Source organism: Galendromus occidentalis, unplaced genomic scaffold, assembly GCF_000255335.2.
Source record: "Galendromus occidentalis unplaced genomic scaffold, Mocc_1.1 scf7180000075391, whole genome shotgun sequence".
Taxonomy (NCBI): domain Eukaryota; kingdom Metazoa; phylum Arthropoda; class Arachnida; order Mesostigmata; family Phytoseiidae; genus Galendromus; species Galendromus occidentalis.
Window position 1 is genome coordinate 50,800 of NW_003803381.1, and position 19,868 is coordinate 70,667.

At 51.6% G+C, this 19,868-nt stretch overlaps 3 protein-coding genes across 3 annotated transcripts; 2 read left to right on the plus strand and 1 right to left on the minus strand.

Moving 5' to 3' along the window:
- Nucleotides 1-2,479: 2,479 nt before the first annotated feature.
- Nucleotides 2,480-4,777, plus strand: Ns1 (Nucleostemin 1). The gene is made up of 2 exons (XM_003737102.2): nt 2,480-2,591; nt 3,081-4,777. Exon 2 carries the CDS (start codon nt 3,082-3,084, stop codon nt 4,750-4,752), a length of 1,671 nt encoding a protein of 556 aa, XP_003737150.1. The 5' UTR covers nt 2,480-2,591; nt 3,081; the 3' UTR covers nt 4,753-4,777.
- Nucleotides 4,778-7,008: 2,231 nt separating this feature from the next.
- On the minus strand, nt 7,009-9,888 carry LOC100901047 (acid phosphatase type 7). Its single transcript, XM_003737103.2, has 5 exons — nt 9,370-9,888; nt 8,992-9,265; nt 8,144-8,406; nt 7,776-7,934; nt 7,009-7,695 (listed from the first exon to the last, which is right to left on the minus strand). The coding sequence occupies exons 1-5, from the start codon at nt 9,782-9,784 to the stop codon at nt 7,487-7,489; spliced, it is 1,320 nt and encodes a 439-aa protein (XP_003737151.1). The 5' UTR covers nt 9,785-9,888; the 3' UTR covers nt 7,009-7,486.
- Nucleotides 9,889-13,545: 3,657 nt separating this feature from the next.
- LOC100901281 (uncharacterized) lies at nt 13,546-17,224 on the plus strand. The gene is made up of 8 exons (XM_003737105.2): nt 13,546-13,784; nt 13,872-14,068; nt 14,182-14,371; nt 14,483-14,680; nt 15,951-16,160; nt 16,265-16,408; nt 16,505-16,617; nt 16,692-17,224. Exons 2-8 carry the CDS (start codon nt 13,959-13,961, stop codon nt 17,083-17,085), a joined length of 1,359 nt encoding a protein of 452 aa, XP_003737153.1. The 5' UTR covers nt 13,546-13,784; nt 13,872-13,958; the 3' UTR covers nt 17,086-17,224.
- Nucleotides 17,225-19,868: the final 2,644 nt, after the last annotated feature.

Consider the following 19,868-nt stretch of genomic DNA (forward strand, 5'->3'; position numbering starts at 1 on the left):
AGAGTAACGGTGGAATTCACTCGGGAGAATTTCGAAGGAAAGCGGCGCAAATTCTTGGTTAAAGATTCTCGCGAGGAGACATAATCGCCAGTGGTGAGGGGAAAAGGCCAGGGACGCTCGATGATGCAGGGTGACCGGAGTATACCGAGAACAAAAGGATGAGAGGGCAGTGGCCTCGTCGCAGTCATCCATGGAGTCGTACACGGCCTTCCCAAAGTCATACTGAAGAGAATCGTCCGGCACAGGAGAAGACAGCGGAACAAGTTTGAACCATATGCCCAGGTCATCCGACTGGAGGGGTGGTGGAGCGACACGAGCCGCTTGAGTCGACGGATCCTCGTGGGGTTCCGGAACGACTTCCGCGAGACCCTCGGGGGTTCCATCGGACCAGAAATGTTCGGAACCACAGGACCAGGCACCAGAACTCGATGAGCAGGAGTCAGTCGCTCCATAATGGATGATGGATTGACACCTGCAAGTATCCAGGAAAAAAATATGATTGACGAATGGCCAACTGCTCCGGAAGGTCTCCATGAGAAAGGCGGATCCGCTGCTTCTTCGGGTCACAGCATCTCCCGATCCATGACTTCACTCAGTCAGGTACTTCACGCTGGGAACGTACCGTTCGGGAGGTTTCTGGTTCCGGGAGGACCCTTCCCACGGGAAGCCATCCGCGGGAGGTCCAATGATATTTTCTTCGGGTCTCCGTGTCTTTCGGGTTCCCGCCGCGAGCCAGGCTCCTCTCCACCGCAATGCTAGAGGGGATCCCTCGGACTTGAGCGCTCAGGCGAGCGGACTTCGTACCTGAAACTCGCGCAACAGCCCCTCTGGACTTCGCGCGTTGGGGCCGGAATGGAGGTATGGGGTCAATTCATGATTCTGCATTTTTCGAGACTCAAGTTATCGGGAGCCTAGGCAAGCATCAATCCGATTTGGCTCGCAGCCAACGTCATGACGTCATGCCACGCTCCGGCGAGTGACTGGAAGGCGCGGAAGCGCCTCGCGACTTCCCCGATATCTCTACCCGAGCGTCGGCGCCGCATCCGGAGACGGTCGCCCAGATCCGCGTTTGCGAGAAGTGCCGACAATGAGAATGAGGTGCCTTACATCATCGGATTATCTGACGCCGATGAACGGTGATGTGGAGACTGACATCAACAAATTCTTTTTCGAATGGCTCAAGATCCCTCCGAGCGATCGCACCACAGCGGAGGCTGGGAGAGCGCTGCACTTCTGCCGGCATCTTATGACGGTGCACGAAGGAAACGCGTCTGTTGATGCCCGAACACCTCTCCCAGCCAACATGGGGGACGTTTTCAGGGCCATAGCTGCCGCCAGCCTGTCATCAAACTCGGAACCGCCGACATCGTTCTCAAGGAAGACTGCCTGACTCACGATTGCGTGACATAATATTCTCGAAAAACTCCTATCACGGGAAGACGCCGCCGTTCCTTTGGATGCCTGTGCAAACGATGCCGTTCCTATGGATGCCGTTTCAAGCGATGCCGTTGCAACGGGTGCCGGTGCCGGCCCTACTGATGCCGCACCAAGGAGAGCCTTGCTGCGGTCCGTTGTGACGGTCTGTCTCTGCGGCCCGTAGTCGCCGTCGCTTCAGAACCATGGAGCAAGCCGCTATGACCGTGACGCTGTTAGCAGCGAATATTGGGGTTCTGAGAGGTCGCGATGCAGCGTGATTGAGCGATATGCAGCGTAATTCAGCGAGACACAGCGCGATTCGCTGACGGGGCTCAGCCACACAGAAGAACGAATTCCCGCTTGCGGACGAGCGGAGAAATCCCTGCTCCGCCCGAAGCGGCCGGGGTCGTTTGGAGTGCTCCCCACGGATGTTCAGGAAAAACATATCGCGGGCTTCGTTGATGTCATGCGAGCTAAAGTAGCAGGAAGAACGTCGCGGCTTCTATCCCCGTCGAAGACCTCCTCGTCTTCAAATGCGCTCCCATTGTATATTGTGTCAACGAACGTTCGCTACATACGAGAACATGTGTTCCACGACAACCGACACCGCTTGCTTTCCGGGAATCCTTGGAGAACCGAAATCGTAGCGTGTAACCAGGTACAGTGACCAGATTGAGTCTGCTTGACTATTTGACTTGACTACCAATTGACTCATTTGATATCTGAAGATAGGCGAGAATAAATTGAATGAGCCGATGGTCAGGCATCAGGCATTTCGGTCGAGTATTTTCCCCTTCCTGAGAATTTTTCCTCGCTCAATCGAGAGGTGAATGTTCGAAGTTTCCTGACACCCTGTCGCGCTCACGCATCTCCCTGTCTGCTTACCGTCTTCTTGATCAAGATGCCAGGGACAATTCTATCGACCAAGCAATATCACACAATTTTGAACGCTCGCGCCGAACTCGCCGCCCCACTCAACGGAGGATGACTATGTTTATTTATAAACACAGAGAGAGGCAGCAGGCGGAAAGCAGACTGCTTGCTCCTCTGCGAGCGGCGTTCCCCACTACTACAAATACCATTACCACGTGTGTTTACGGCCACGCTCTTACAACAATCTGGAAGCGCACGACGCCGATTGCATCGGTGGTTTGGTGTCATCGTAGGCGGAACAGGTGAGCTGAAGATGAGCGAAGTCCTCCGGGCAACCGTATCAAAGAGGGAGAAGTTACGGATCGAGAACTTTTCACAAAAAGGAAACATTCGCGCGGTTCCCCAAATGATAAGTCATGTTCTCCACGTCTTTGAGCTCCGGATCTGAGACATATATCGAGAGGCTTGGAGAATTCAGATTCTTGGCCCCGCGAATCGAGACCCATCGGAAATGGCACCTCTCCAGAGCCGACTGACTTTCTCCCGCGAAAGCTGTGAAGCTTGGGCGAGGTTCCTTGTGCATGAATGGATGGAGCATGAAACAGGAAATTATACTATTTGGGCCGGGTGCCGGCTGATGATTCCGCAGAAGGCTTCCCTCCGTGGACAGCTGGATATCCAATCGATCGAATCCTTCCTGGTCACTCCTCAGGGACGTCCTACGGATGGGGATCGCCATTAGGATGGAGGATCCAACACAGAGCTAACACAGAGCTTTCTCTTGTCTGTAGCATGAAGATCAAGCAGAAGAAGAGTAAACGGATACCGTGCGCGAAACGGTATCGAAATCAGAAGCAGCAGAAGGAGAGGCAGAGGAAACTCAAAAAAGAAGCCCGGAAGAACCCCATTAAGCCGAGGAACCCTGACAAGGACTTGCGAGTACCAAACAAAGCGCCCTTCAAGGAGCGTGTCCTTCAAGAAGCAATTCGGGTAAAAAGCGAAATGTTGGATCAGAAGAAGCTGCAGCGCTTGGAAGCCAGAGCTCAGCGCATGCAGGAAAAATTCGCGGTCCACTCGGGAGAAGACGCCGCTGCGTTGTCCGCCGCTGATGTCCCATCAGAGATGACTGAGAAAGCGGACCACGCTGCCCATAGCTTCGTGCAGGAGGTGAACAAGGTTATCGAGAAGTCGGACGTAGTAGTTCAGGTCCTAGATGCTCGGGACCCTATCGGAACTCGTTGTAGGGAGATTGAGACGGCCGTGGTGAATTCGGGGAAGAGATTGGTGCTCTTGTTAAATAAGTGTGATCTGATTCCTGCAGATAATCTTAAGGCCTGGCTAAGTCATTTACGACTGGAGCTGCCGACGGTTCCTTTTAAAGCGTCCACTCAGTCCCAGAACAGCAGATTGTCCCAGAACCGTGGAGTCAATATCCAAAAACTATATGAGGACGATGTGATTTCTAACAAGCGATGCCTCGGCGCGCAGCATCTTCTGAAAATACTGGGTAATTATTGCCGCAATCGAGATATCAAGACAAGCATCAAAGTGGGCATTGTGGGTTATCCCAACGTCGGCAAGAGCAGCGTAATTAATAGTTTGAAACGGAGCAAAGCATGCGTGACCGGTGCAACCCCAGGTGTGACGCGTCAGGCTCAGGAGGTGACTCTCGACAAATATATCCAGCTTGTAGATTCCCCTGGAGTCATCTACGATAAGAGAGATTGCGTTGCCGCAACCCTGCGAAACGCCCGACGGGTCGAAGCCCTCGAAGATCCTGTCAGCCCTGCTCTCGAGATAGTGAAGCGGGCAAACAAGGAGCAATTGATGCTTCAATACAAGGTGACGGAAAATTTCCGGGACGGTCAAGAATTTCTGGCGTTGTTAGCGAGAGCAAGGGGTTTTGTCGGTAGAGGCGGCATCTACAATCCCGACCAAGCGGCTCGTCTCCTGATAAACGATTGGAATTCGGGCCGAATCAAATACTACACTGTGCCTCCAGAAGAATCGTCCTCAGATTCCAAGTGGAGAATCTCTACAAGCATAGTCTCAACTTTCGCTAAAGAGTTCGAAATGGATTTCAAGTCTACTGACGAATCACTGATGAGGAGCTTGCCACGTATCATGCCATCGAGCTCGGTGCTGTTGGCGGACGCCATCACGGAGCACGACCTGGGCTGCGACCAGCATGAGTCGCAGAGGATGGATACGATCGATGTCGCTGAAAAAAACGACCCTGCCGCTCATCTTACAGGGGAGGTGAGAATTAGAGAGAAGCAGGGGAGACAGAAAAACTCCAGGGTTGATGACGGTTACAACGAACCGATTCGGGACGAGTCATACAAAAATCTTCGGCAGAACCGTGGTATGAAGGATTCCTTCAAACGAGTAAAGAAACTGCGCAAAAGGGCTGATAAAATTTCAGAGAAGTTGACGAAAAGTCTCAGGGATGCCCTCGGATAGATCTGCGATTAATAAATAATCTGCTGCTCGTCTTTTTGACCCGGTGACTTTTCATTCAGAGCTGCAGGTGACTGGTATGGAATAGTCTCAGGATTGGATGGGTTGATGGACCGGCTGTTCTAATGGGGAGGGCTCTGCCTGTCCTGGGTGGAAGGATCAGCAGCGCACCGCAGGAATGCTGCCCAAGCATGCCCGAGCCCATCGGAACCTTTCTATTCCTGTCCGTCGTGATACGTGGACCTCGTGTATATACCCTCTCCATTTCGATAGGCACGCCTGTTCATTCCTCGATCCCCGCATCGGTGAATTGTCTCTGTAGCAGGCTCATCCATCCCGCATTCGTCTGTTCTGCCGGACTCCGACCCGCTCCTGGGCCGTCTGCTTCCACGCGGGGAGATCGATTTCTCGTAGCGTAAGGGGCAGAGTCATGGAGTCATCGGGTGCTCCTGATCTATTCCTCCGCGAATCAATCAGAGCCGAACGAAGCGCTCCCCTGCCTCTCGGCGTTCTTCGTCGCGAGGATCTGTGCGATATATCGTCGTCGGCTGACATGATGTTCCTTGGGGTCGACAAGTATACTTGGCAAGACATGCGTATCTGAGAATGCTGCCGGATCAACGGGTAGCCGAGGAAGTCGATTGCACCCGCCATCAAAATAGAAATTCGCTCTCATTCATTCTATTCCCAAAGCACCTCCATTCAAGGTCGTATAACAGTGAGAGCATCCCTGTACGCTTCTCTCTCAGCACAGATCTGTGCGCGTATGTCGGCTCTCAAGAAACAACAGAGGAGATAATTCGCCGGAGCCTGTCCAAGGGCTAAGTCACCGTGATCCACCATGACAAGGCGTTGCGAAAGAGATATGTGCAGGCCTGGGACTTTGAGCGAACATAGAGCTGGTATCTGAGGCAGCTCGGAGACTCTTCGGGAAACTTATCCCATAGCTTGAGCCTTGTGATGTTTTCAAGTGCCGTAGTGTCTTCCGTCTCGAATAGACAGTACGGTCATCAGGCCAGGTAGGCTCGGGACATGAGCACGAGATCCGCAACGCCCTCGAGGCTGACGGATGATAATGTCCTCTATCAAGTCCATGGGCGAGCGATGCTCAAGCTCTGTCACGGACAGACTCATAGAGTCGGATGTGAAATCAGGGTGTTCTAACTTTGAAGCACCTAGAGATAAAATTTAAAAGCCGACCGGCCGAGCTCAGAAGGAAAGATACGTATGTGTTTTATGATTTGGAGCCATTGAGAGCGCAGGCACCCCCGTCGGGACTCTCCGAGCCCTTCCGAAAGGATTCGAGGCCCCGGAATAAGTCGCCGTTGTGGGGAGACCCCAGACGATACCGTTGTTGAGGATTCTATTGGGGCCCCGCACCATCGCCTTCGATTGCAGTTTCATCTCACTCAGTCGAAAGTGAACGAAGTGTGGTGCAGATGATTTTCCGGTGGGGCAGTTAGCTCTGGGGACTTCGGAGGCAGGGAATCGGTGAGGGTTTCAACCAGGAAACGAGATCGCGGGGTATCTATCTATTTCCATTCCGAGGCAGCTACATGCCAGTCGGTATGCCTAGACTCGTATAAGCGAGAAAGATGATGGGTCCTTTGAAGGCTGGTACAGTTAATTGGTGACTGATCGGCTGCCCAATGGGGGAGAGGAGGGACTAATCAACATACAGGCATCGCCTTGCTGCAGTCGCCTTGAGTTCACCGGGGCGATGATGTCAAGGGCATGCAAGCAATACTAATCAAAAGAGGTCGATTCCCAACAACCGTCAGTCGTCCTCAGCCAAAGTCTCTCACTCAGTCAAACATCTGTGGATCGATCATTCATTTCAAACTTCTCTCACCGAGCCAAGGTCATCGAGCCCCATGTTCACACCCCATCATCAAGCTGGCGTGATGAAAATATCTGTGAATGACAACATGAATCTGGAAATGAAAATCGCGGACGAAATTCAATTTCCATCGACGATCTCGAGGCTTGATCGCCTCAGGAAGGAGGGGCGCTTGTGTGTGCAACGGCAACGTGTGAACCTGAGCGAGGACCACTCATAATTATAATAAAAACTATGACCATAGGAGTGATCTCGACTCCCTCATTCCCCGGCTCCTGAGAAAATGCGGAGATGGGTGACCTGCAGGGTTGGCCAACTTTCCTGTTCTTGCGGACCACTGAGACCGTGGCGACGGAACCTGCGGACCCCCAAGCCTTAGTTCATAGGTATTTGGATCGGAAATGAGAACGAGCTCATCGAGAATGCCGCCTCGTCTCTATTGAACCTCATGCGGCACGTTCGGCCGTCTAATTACTGAGCACTAGCTATTGGAGTTTCCGCTGCGGAAGTCATGGGCCGCGACTGGATATCATTGGCTCCTTTTCTGAGAACCGCTTAGGGTGCTCCGCGGACCACCGAAATTACGGCCGAGAGCCACCACTGGTCCGCGGACCATTTTTTGGCCACCCCTAGGGGGTGCAATCAGCGGGGGGCGGTGGATGTAGAGCTGCCCTAAGCTCTGCTCTGCGTCCTCTCATCCTCGACTGAATTGAAAGTTCTCGATCATCACAGTGATCAGATGGAAGAGCGCGAACACCCGGAAGTTTGAAAATTCGTTTGGTGCTTGATCGGAAGCATAGATTTTAAAGTCGCACAATATCCGCTCAGTTCTGGAGAATAGGCGCCTGAGATCTTCGCGTCAAGACGGGTTGCCGATTCGACTGGCATTGTATGCTCTCAGGGCGAGTAGGGGCCGTGATGATCCTTAATTATCGATATCCGATCAACAATCTGGCCCTCTTTGATCGCAGACATCTGTTCGAGCGAAATATGCGTTGCATTGTGGAGGGTCATCCTCGTGTAGCCGTAGTCGGAAATACGAAATGCGCTCCAATCGGCAGGATTCTTCACGAATGGATCGACGTATTCTTGACAACCAGCCGATCCTTGAAAGGAAGGAGAATCATCGTAACTTTCCTGAGCTCTCCTCGTCTCATGCAAACTCTACCCTCGTCACGCTCCCTACCTGTTATGATATGCACTGGCGCTTTCGGGTTCGTGTACGGGGCTGAGAGGGATCCGTTGTAAACCTTGCGGTCATATATCGGCCACAGCCTTTCGTAAGAGTGTTCATGAGCGGAGAATTCCAAGTCGACTCCATATTTGTAAAATAAATCCTCGAGCCCTGGACGAGTATCGGGAGGTGATTAGATAGAGAAGGCTCGGAGCCGAGGTCCGAGACTAAGCGATACTTTTTGTAGCCGGAAGAATGATATCCATGATTGGAGTGAATGCGGGAAATTCGGAATCCGTGATCAGTGACATTAGAGGCAGCGATCTGCATCGCATGGACTTTTTTCAGGAGCTTGAGATCATGCGAGAAACAGAACTCACCATATGCGTGCATGATGGGTATTCCCCTCCGGACGATGCTCTCCTTGAAGCGGCAGTCGTCGTCGTCATCATTCGAACAGTACATTGGTCTGTGTCCCATCACAATAATCCAGGGATGTTTCGCTCGGTTCTCCGGTTTAGTTGCTTCGATGAGGTCTCGTTCCAGCCATTCGTACTGGTACTTAATCTGATGCCATCCGAACCAAATGAAGAAGTAGAACTCGGTCGAGTAACTGATGATATGAGCGGGCCCGTAGTTGAAGCTGAGGGGAATATGTCGAAACTTGAGGACTGGATTTGAAGGTATCGCTGTTGCATCAACGAAATCTCTTAGCTTCCATGGGATGAATCACCATGATGTACCGCATATGAGCGACCCATCGGGGATATTACTTTCAAATTGTTGTCCACGGGAACGAAGTTTCTTCTTTCAACATGGGGCCTAGGGGAAGCGGATAGTCCCTCATCGGCGGAAATCGAGGCTTTACTTCCATCGACTACGAGCCTGTCCAAGAAAATCGAGAGGAAAACCGGTCCGATGTCGAAACACGAGGGATACTCCGTCGGTTTCTGCACCCTCTCGCTCAGTCAGGTCTCAAAGATCCAGTCGGATCGAAAACGGAGATCAAAACTCGTAGTGGTTTCTCGGCATGTTCCAAGAAAGGTCGGAAGCAGCAATAAGCATAGGTCGGCAGAGCCGGCAGATCAGGCGTTGAATATGAAGCGTTCTCTCTATGCATCAATGTCAACAGTCCAACAGATCTGGCCCATGTCGAGCAAAATGGATTAGAATGATGTTTGGAGCTACGGTGTTTCGATATCAATCTGACTTTGAAAAATGTCTCCACCTGTAGTAGTGATTATTGATTTCCCCGTTCGACTGCACCATACTGAAGCGGTAATCGTAGTTGGAGAAGTTATAAGCGTTCTCATGATTTCCAGGACACGTCTGATACGGGACATATGCAGCTATCGGTTCAATCTGTCGCATGAATTCATCGCCGACGCGAGCATTGTCGGAATTCATGTCGTAGGCGAGGTCCCCGACATGAAGAATGGCGTCTATCACTCCTCTCTGAGTTTCCTCCTGGAGGAATGGGATCGAGTGACCATTGACGTTACCTGTAGAACATGAATCGCTGAAGATTATTATGAGGGGCTTCGACGGGTCTCAGCTCCCACACCGAATCTCTGAAGATAAGATGCGCACAAGAATGGTAACCTACCGAGATCCCCATAGACTGCCAGAGTTGGTGCGAAGGCGCTGTCATTGCGTTGAGCTTTGAACCAGAACATCGAGCTCCAACCATCAGTGCTCCCAACGTGATAGTAATAAGTCTCACCAGGCGCAAGACTTGTCATGAAAGCTCTGTGAATGTACATCTTCCTCTGCTCCGTGCCGCCATCAACATACAATGTGGAGTAGCCTGTTTCTTCGCGATCGAATTTGGGGGGTCCACTGCCCGCCGCTCCGAATCGAACTCTCGGAGTTGCGGTTTCATCGACTGTCAACCACGTAACAACCATCTGGGACGGGTCAGAACCTAGAGACAAGTGTATCTGCTCGGGCTGCAGATGGATCTCGTCGGCGGACGCGCGCAGCACACATATTGACACCAATAAACTAACGTGGAACCGCATGTCGCCAGAGCGAGTGTTGACTCAACAATGAGCGCTGTTCAACACAGAGTCCCTCAGCGGGATGCAGTGGATCACCGCCGTCTATCGAGAACGACTAATCGGCGATATCTGAAGAAATAGATTGGAGATTAGCCGCCATCTATAAGGGGTGTTATTGAGAAGAGGCGTTTGTCCGCTAATCATTGCAGGCAGTCTGAATAGGATTTTCGAAGCTGATTAACAATCGCGGGAGACGATGAAACTACGCCGATATCCACCGTTTCGGAGCGATATCCATTCCCAGGACGCTCTCACGTACGGTGAAGACTTTCAAACGCCTCGCCCCAAATATATGTACCTTGCACCGGAGAAAATCTATCGAGGAGATCAGACGGTAATGGTCGATCTGGAATCCTGCTCCTGGGGATGGCGGGAGAACCATTGTGCGCGCATTGGGGCGCGGGGCACAAGCGAACGAAATAAAAGCGCTGCGAGTTTCAAAGCCCGGCAATCTACATAACAAGTCTATCTGGCCGTCGGGCAACGCTTGATTCAACAAACATGGCCCATGGAAGGCTAGACGTATTGAGAGACGCCGACAACAGATGAGCGTAGATGTGATCTTCACTGATGTGAGATAATCGCCGACAAACTCCTCTATGAATCCTCCTCGGGCTCGGAGGCCACGCGGGGATATCGCAACATCGTTGGCCCGGCAAGCTGGACGAGGCTTCCAATATGCGGATTCGGCAGCATTGAGTTGCGTGGACTGCTCCCCGATAAATCGAGTCGAGCAGCGGAAACTCAAGAATTCCAGTGTCACGTTGCCCAACGAGATGCCAGCAATCTTTCTCTGTGGGCGTGAATTCGGAGTCTGCGGAATCCCACCCACACTCTACGCTATCGATGATCTCCGAGAGATCGCCGAATGCCGCATCCGTATTGGCAATATTCGGGGAGGCAATAGTCACACCGCCCCATGGAAAAGGATTAGGAAGTTACGACAGGAGCCACAAATAAGCGAAACGTGGGGCTCCATCGACCAACTATAACATAGGAGCCAGTAAAATACGAGCTCTCTCCACGAGCTCAATCCCAAACGTCTCTGGAAATCCTCTCAGATCGGGTGTGTTTTTTGATGACATGACGATGCCATGAATACACTATACATATGCAAGAGTTCAGGGCTAGCCGGAACACCTAAACGTGCGAAACGCGATCAATTACGAGCTCGGCTGAAGTAGAATAGCTCGAAGATGACATTCTAACCACGCATTCGGCACCGGTGAGGAGCATAACCCATCTCCACTCGAAGACTCTTCTCCTGTTAAAATGACTTTGATTGACACACTGAGGCTATGCTCTGTCAACGGAACCCGAGTTATGCGAAATTACGGTTGATCTCTCCTCGATCAACTCCCCGAAGCTTGAAATGGGACTCGCCGAGCCGCTCGCGCTCAGCCTCGCTCAGCAGGCGTACCCCGGTAGCAACTGCGAGTTCGGACCGTAGCGAAGGGCCGTCTGGACGGATTACTGCCCGGGTATCCGTCTTGAGGCTGTGTTCCCGGCTGACGGTCGCCCTACAATTATTTCCAGCCAATTCCCTCGGAAGCAACTTTCCCAAAACCGCGGGAGAATCCGGAAGAATGAGGGCGGGAAGTCGGTTCCCTGGAGATTCCCACTAATCATTCTGAAGGAGACCAGCCCATAATCGACGCAAGTTCCTGCACAATCGCAGGATCCATTCCTGAACGCAATCATGGATATCGACGCCAGAAGTCCCGTCGGTCCGGGATTCCATCTCCAGCGTGCGCACAGGGCTCTTCGAATTTGAAGTAATGTGTTTCGGAAGAAAGAAGATTCACCTCGATATATGTAGCAGATAATTATAAGGAAGGATGGAGAGTCTCCGCTTGGTCTGCTCACAGGCAAGCCTCCTGCGTTACTGGCATGGCACAGACAGCTCGCCATTCCGCGAGTCGGAGGAAACCCCAACGAGACACCTCGTCTTCCCATGCACAGGTCTCATACCAAAGCGAAACAAGACGAATTCTACATGCAACAATCTGGCTGAATCCTCAGCTACATCCGTGAAGTTGACCGAACGAAGCTTCTAGAGCTCGCGGGCACAGACTTGCCTACTTCAGCAGAGGAGGCAGAAAAATTCGTCTAACTGGAAAGGATCGCGCTGGCTCCGCTGCTCTACTCTCCGCCTAAACCATTTCTACATGATTACTGCGTTCGCCACCTCCACCACATCCACCTTTTCTTCTCGAGCACGTCGGATCATAGTTTAGCTGACACTCGAATCATAGTCTCCGATCACGCTAATTCGAGAGTCCGTACTTGCAGGATCGGGCTAATGAGGAAGTCCTCGAACTTCAACTCGGTAGCCCCTAACATTCCCAATCGAATGGTCTAGCCGAGGGGTCAATCCGAGATCTGAAAACATTCATCTCCATGTACCTGAATATGCAAGGAGGCTGGGAAGCTTTTGACTTTTCGCCGTTTTTCGCGCTGAATAATACAGTTCTACGCATACTGGCGGACGAGGGATTCGGGGTTCGAGGAAAAGTACGGTTGATTGAGAGGACCTCCCACCCAGAGGAGGGGAACCGTATGCGTGAAAGACAAAAAGTGACTTATTCCTATTATAAATGAATTTCCGACAAGGCTCCGGAGTTGATCGTCGGTGATGGAGTTGATGACTTCTCGAGCGAGCTGATCTAGGCGGTATTGACCGTGTTCGCATCCAGCGCCGCGGCGCTTGGGTCGAGGTACCGCAGGATGCGTGAGGTGAGCCCGCGCGTTCGGGTCGTTCTCTGAAAAAGATTGTGATGGAGATCACGAGCAGCATGTTTGTGGATCCTGATGCGGTCCTGAAACACGCAGCAGCACATGAAACATTGAGTGACTCCCCCCGCGCGGGCTCACCCCAACCCTTCCTCGAGGAGCTCCGGGGGCCCGCGGCGCGAATGGTAGGTGACCGGAGTCCGGTCGGGCATGGCCTGGGGTGTGTTCTGAAGAATTCGCACTGGAGTTTGTACGGGTCTCCCACAGGAAAGCCCGAACGAAATCCGAGCCTGAGAGTAGCCTCTTCTGTGGGGAGCGCCGGATCCAAACCAGAAACCTCCCGCAATATACGTACGATGACCCTTCTTGGAGGGCAGCCAGGTCCGTAATGAGTGCACCAGCTCGGCATCGTCGCCTCGTTATTTGTGATCTGTGATCATTGTAGTATGAACAGCTGGAGTCCGCGACCCACTGCACCGCCGGAGGCGAGGGAAGCCGAACTCCGGAGATGAAGAATGATACAACTGGAATAGAGCTCGGTAAGTTTCCGTGCTTGGGAAAAAACGATGGGCGCCTTGGAGAGAGCCTCCAAATTTATCAATCATTAAGAATCATCAACATCATTGTCAGCGCCGCCGGCATCATCGTGATTCGTGAGTAGTAAGAGCAATATAACTTACATACTTATCGTTAGTATATGACATTCCCACTGACGCGCGACGCCTGCTGCTTACACAGTGAGTTCTTGAATGACAGGATCTCCGGAGGCTGAGAAATTCGTCGGCACTGATTCCGTGTCCCACGCTTGACAGAACAGAGGCTGAGAGGCTTACTTGGACGTCATCCCGGTCAGCGGGCTCTCCGATGCAGGGAAATGGAACACCCTCTCATACTCGACAACAACCACCACCACCTCCGAATCGGTCTGCTCTCGTAGCACTAGGCGGGCTAAGCAGCGGAGCGGTCGCCACTTACACCAGTCACCAGAGAAATCGGTCTATCATCCATCAGCTCACCTGCCGCTGTTTTGTTATTAAGAGCAGCGGACCTGTCGTAGGATTGCTATGGATGGCGGCAACTTCTTCCCGATTGGCGTGTGCACTGTTTGCTCGTTGTAGCGGGACGGTGATACTACAAATTTTCACCGGAAGCTATTGAGAAAGGAGAGGAATCCAACCATGATAAATGTTTTATTATTCCGGATCTGATCGCGGACAATTTTGAGCTCGTGAGTATAATTCCCTCCGAGATCCTCCAGGTATAAGCGCTCCATTTCGGTTAACTTCCTACATTCATTCGAAAAGAATCTATCTAGAACTGCGATTGCCGATCTTTTCTCCTCGCCGGGAGACCGCTCCGACTCACGGTCCTCCGCAAGGAATATAGTTTGGACTTCCAAATCATGGAGAGCTATAGAAAAAAAGCTTGTGTGAGCGAAGACATCTCGAAGCAGAGAGTGACCCTCGTCGACGATCGGAGATCTTTGGATCAAGCAGTGAAGATCCTCCTCCGGTGAGACCCCTCGACTTGTCCTCCACTTGCCGTCCGTGAACTTTTCCTGACATACGTAGCGCTCTGTAGTTCCGGGAGATCCCACGGTCTCACACTCGTTACATTCCCGACAGTTATTTCATAATCGGTTTGGACGCTAAAGTTAAACGGAAGCGGTCCATCAAGTATGTTTCCCACATAATCTTCGCAACTTCCAACGAGCTGATCGTCGTCGATGTGAGGGCAATCGGAAGGATGCCCCACTTCCATTACAGTGATTGGTCAGCTCTTGGCAGCTTACTGGGCGATTCGATGATCACCAAGGTAAAAGTCACTGTCGTGCAACGAGCAACCCTAGGTCTCGATGCCATCTCCGCGTTCATTCTCCCGAAGAATAATTTTTTGAATCACCATCCTTCTCCGCACACGATTCAGATTGGATTTAATATGCAACAAAAGCAGCAGCTCATTAAGGATGTCCTCTGCGGGGTATTCCTCAACGGCGTCGTTGACCTACGTGAAGCTTTCCGAGCCATAGAGCTCACAAATCCCTCCTTGTCAGCGCCTCGGGGTGCTCCTTGTGAGGGACTTCGTGCCCTTCGGAAGATCTGCTATAACCTTCTCGACAAACAGGTGAGTCACGTGTGCAATGGCGCTGACATGTCGGAAGATCGGGGTGTAGGCGTGACTCGGCATAGAGACAAAGCTTCACTCGGTTAGCGAAGCTTATTATAACCAAGGGCATTGCCTTAACGCGGATGTCGCCATCCTGTATATTATTTCGAGACCTCAGCTGAATGGTTCAACATCAGATTTTTTTCCCAACGAATCGCGGTACGGGGAGAAGATCTCTGAAACCCCGTTCAACAGAGCTCCAAGAGAATGCTTCGGTGAATCATACCCAAGAGATTCAGGATTGAGTCTGTCTAGGCTGATGGAGGCACAGAGGAGGCTCCCGCGTGAAGGCATATCACCTCGAGGCCGGACTTGGCTTTGCAATGGCCGCGCTTCGCTGGAAAAAATCGATGCTAATGGCTCTGACTCTCCACGTGCGCTTATCAGCGATTCCCCATAGAGTCCACCCGCTGAGGGAAAACCGCAGATGGATCACGGTCATCTGCTGCCCGAATTCCAAACGGATCATTGCCTGGGTAGGGTCCAAAGCTGTGAATTCGTTCCGTCACGAGCTATCGCGCCCCATCGCGCCAGTGCAGAGCGCAGGTCCTCTGCTCCGGTCACGAAGTTCCGCACCATGTGCGTAACTCAGGGACGCTCGCGGGAAGAAGACCAACGGCGGTTGAGACGTCAAACGTCGCCATCATCCATATATGCCGCTGTTATTCCGGCGAACGGCATGTTTCTAATCTTCATACACCTGCTGGATTTCTAGAACACTACCAGCGGGCACAGACAGGCGGGCTGCGCACCGAAGCCGATAAACTGTCGATGAATATAGATGAGTGAGAACGGGGAATGCGGCTTCCCCGTGAAGCCTAAATCACTATATAGCTCACGAGATCATGCGTATGGAAACTGAGGAATGGACAGATACGTCCGTAAACCGAAGAACAGATGGATATTTTTTGGGATTGGAGAGAAGACGGGAGAGCCTCTCAGAACATCCGCGTCGAAATACGACCCGGTCATCACAAGGGCTGCACTATTCCTGTAGACCTCTGGTTTTCCTTGATCCAGCTCGATTCCCCGGCTAATTACCGGTGATGGCGATACTACAGGGGCGGATTTCGTCGGAAATCGCCGCGAAGAATTTATAGTCTCAGTCGTCTCTGACTCCTTTGTTCTCTTCGAGAGTGATATACAACTATCGAATCCCCGTCTATCGCCGCAGGCGTCCAACCCTTTCTTCGTCATAGCGCTCCTTCGAAATTCTTCCCGATTGCAGATGCCAGACGATTCGTGCGAAATTCCTGAGCTCGGACCCCTGTCTGTGGTAGCGAAACATGCGGTTGTCATGGAAGCTTTCATTGTTTTTCACGCTTACATCGAGCTGGATCGTAGGGTGCGACCCCAGAATTTATCAGCCCTGATCCAGGAACTATTGAGGGAGCCGAGTCCTGGCCAGTTTTTGACATTAAGCGTGCCATGGAGCTCCGTGAGTATCTTATTCAAGTTTCTCTGACGACCGTTTCTCTGCACCGAAGAGCTCCAACTCTCAATGATGCTCATGATCCAATGGAATTTCATGTATTCGCCAAGGTTCACTTCGTTGATACAGTGGATAGCTATCTAGATGCCGTAGAATATTTGAATGAATGCAGCATCCTCGGTTTTGATTCGGAATGGAAACCAAACAAAGGTCCTATCAGGATGGCACTCCTTCAAGTTGCATCGGAGGACAAGGTTCGTGCAAGCTTGAGGGTGAAATTCCACTCTAAGCTCCAATTCTCTGGGGTAGACCCTTTCCCTTGCCATAATATTCAAAATTGACTCTTGCAGGTCTTCCTCTTCGACGTGATGGCGTTGCACAAGATCCTGACATTTGGGGATTGGACGCTACTCAAATCCATTTTCACTGATCCCAACAAACTCAAACTCGGGTTTGACACGAGGTATTCTTCCGTTTGCCTCTGGATTTCTAGAGCTGTATTCTTAGAGTCTTTTTGTAAGAAAATGATTCTTGCAGAGATGATTCGAAACTACTGGAAGACTTCATGGGACCCTTGAGCATGTCGTCGGTTACCGATATGGGTGTCGTGATGCGCGCGATGGAGAAGCTGAGACCAGAGTGCATGTATCAGAGAGACGGCTACGTTTTCCCCGTCGTGCGCGGCCTGTCGCGTCTCTGCAACATTCTTCTGGGTAGACCCCTGAACAAGTCTAAGAAGCTTTCAATGACGAATTGGGAGAAGAGACCTCTGGCTCGTTCTTCCCTGGAATACGCGGCTCTTGACGCGCACTGCTTGGTGCTGTGTTGGAAAGAATTGATCCAAAGATTAGGACCGACGGCAGAGGACCTCATTGAGATCTCGGTCATCGCTTACAATGTAGAAACGGAAGCTTTGAAAAGTGTTCTATGAAATCTGTGATACGCGGAATGGTGCTGATTTCAGCAGCCTCAAAATAATCGAAGCAGTTATGGACGTCCGACTCTAGAGGCCTCGCAGGCTCCGCTGCTGCGTTAATAATTCCCAGTAAGAATTTCTGACCACAACGACACAGTGAGAAATTAATAAATGAGTTGAAAAATCTCTCATTACTCAAACCGATGCTCAGTTGGCTGAGGCAGTGCAATGGCTCTGAGCAAGGAGCTGTGAAATCGCGGTCGCACAGCCGCGTAGTGCCTCGAAGCATTCCCGGAATCATTCGTCCTGGATAATCCCTCAGTTCGGAATGCTAACCGATCCTGAGAGCTATCGCATGGGACAGGGCTAGGGTGAAGCTGAGACCCACGCCCGTTACTCCTGGAGAATCGGTGACAGATCGAGTTCTGAGATGTGGGACATTCCGCGATGAGCGGATAGCACCGTCATTTCCAGGTTCGCTCAGCCCTCCCATCGATTGGCTCTCCCCTCAATCTGCAGGCCATGACACGACCCTCGTCTCAATGGTCGGGCGCGAGTCGGAGCCCTCTCGTCGCCGTTCACATTTCGGTCTCAGAATGTGATGAAGTTTGTATAGCGTTCACTAAAAAAATGTTCCAAATCGCTGTTTCCTCGGCGGCATGGCTTTTTTGGCAACTCGTCATCCGCCCGAAAAATCCACCGAAGAAATCAATTCGACGAAGTCGGGCGTCTCGGCCGGCGCCTTGATGACGGACATGCCCGAGATCTCGATCCCACTGCCAGAACTGCACGGTGTTTCCGTCTCCACCTTCCCAGTTTGCAAGAGCTGCAGGGAGGCCGGCGACTAGCCTCACATTAACCCTCGGCGGAAACCCTGTCGTGATCTGGGCCGACTGAGGCACAGATATCTCTTGGCTCAATGATTGCGGCTGGAAATCACCGCCTATAATAATGGAAGCGTAATGTCAGTCAGTCGGTCAGTCAGTCAGTCAGTCCGTGAACAGCGGAGCGTCAAGGAGCACACGGAGATGATTAGCGATCATCAAGCCATAGATATTCATTCATATCATCATAGATATTCATTCTCGCACTGTGAGAAACGCAAGAGAGGAACAGCGAATATACATAAGGAGATGGCGAGAGAAGGATATCAATCGATCGAAATTCCTCTCGAAAATTGATACCGGATGCTTAGAAGCAGAGCAAGAAGATCGTAGACGAAAACTCCATAATGACACTACTCGCTGCCCCGCGTCCACCCAGCACCCGGAGGAGGAAACGTAGGAGGAGACATATGTAGAAGCAATGCAACCGAGCAAAGAGACTTTTCGTTCGTTCGAGGAAGCAGATACGGCAGAACCCTACCAGAGTCTAAAACCTTAGAAAACCTTATAGAGATGCCCGAGATAGATATCGGAAAGAAATCCTCATAAGCAAACGGCAGAAATGGGGAGAATTATGCGATGGGGGAGCGACGACTCAAGTTCCTGACGGAAGAAGTAGAAAAAGCCATCGAGGAGCTCTTCCTCAGAGGGATGCCATTCGAAAGAATCGAACATCACATAGATCCGGAGGAAATCCCAGAGATAAGAATCGACGAAGTGATTGCCGCAGCTCACAAACTCGCGGCGGGAAAAGCAGCGGGGATCGGGGATTGATGGAGTCCAACCTGATGCGGTCAAAATGCTGATGATAATTTTGCCCGAAATCTTCGCGAAAATGGTGGATCATATCTTCAAGGAGTCTTCCCCGAGAGATGAGATACGGCCAAATTGATTCTCATCCCAAAACCGGGGAGGACAGATGCCTACCGACCGATATGCTTAGTTGACACCGTAGCGAGAGCCGTTGAAAAAGTTCTGAACCAAAGACTACATGAAGGGCTAGAGGACGGAGGGAGAAATTCCCGAGAATCAAGACGGATTTCGATCACGAAGATCCACGCTCAAGGCGCTCGGGAGCGTATACAGAATCGCCGACCCGGAGATACAGAATACAGAAGCCATGGCATCGGGGATCCAGAGCAGTGATAGTTCTCCTTAATGAGAAAAACACCTTCAACTCCGTAGAATGGGAGATAATCGCGGATAGCCTCCTGTCTTCATACCTCAAGGACAGGCGCATCGCTGACGAGGTCGGACGGACACACGACATGACAGCGTGAGTACCTCAGGGCTCGGTCCTCGGGCCAACCCTCTGGAACGTAGCATATGACGATGTCCTCCGTATACCATCTCCGGAAGGAGCCCAGAGCGTCGCCTACGTCGATGACCTCGCGCTCCTAGGTGCAGCAAAGAATATGACAGAGCTTGGAGAAATTACACAAGGAGCGCTGGATCGAATAGCAAAATGAATGCGTGACGCGTGACAACTATCTCGAGCTGGCCCCACGGAAGAGCGAGGCTGCCATGCTCATCAGGCGGAGGAACGACGAAGACCCAATCCGATTGATGGGCGAGAAACCTATCTATCCATCTATCGCCGACAACGAAGCTACAACAAACTCTCTGCTCACGATCAGCGGCTGATGATGGACACTATATCTACACTCCATATGAACATCATAACCCTCCTTCGAATAAAAGAATATCTATCTATCTGTTGGATCTATCATATAGAAGCGGATGTATCAGGGTCTGTGGTTGACCTGTAGACTCCCAAAACGTTGAGCGGACCGGCGTCGATTTGGGTCTGATAGACCAGCCGGATTTTTCAAAGGTTCTATCGGGCTTCCTGTTTGTCAGCGGTTCACCGTTCCACCGAAAGAAGAAAATTATTGGGTCCAGGTTGGAGCTTCG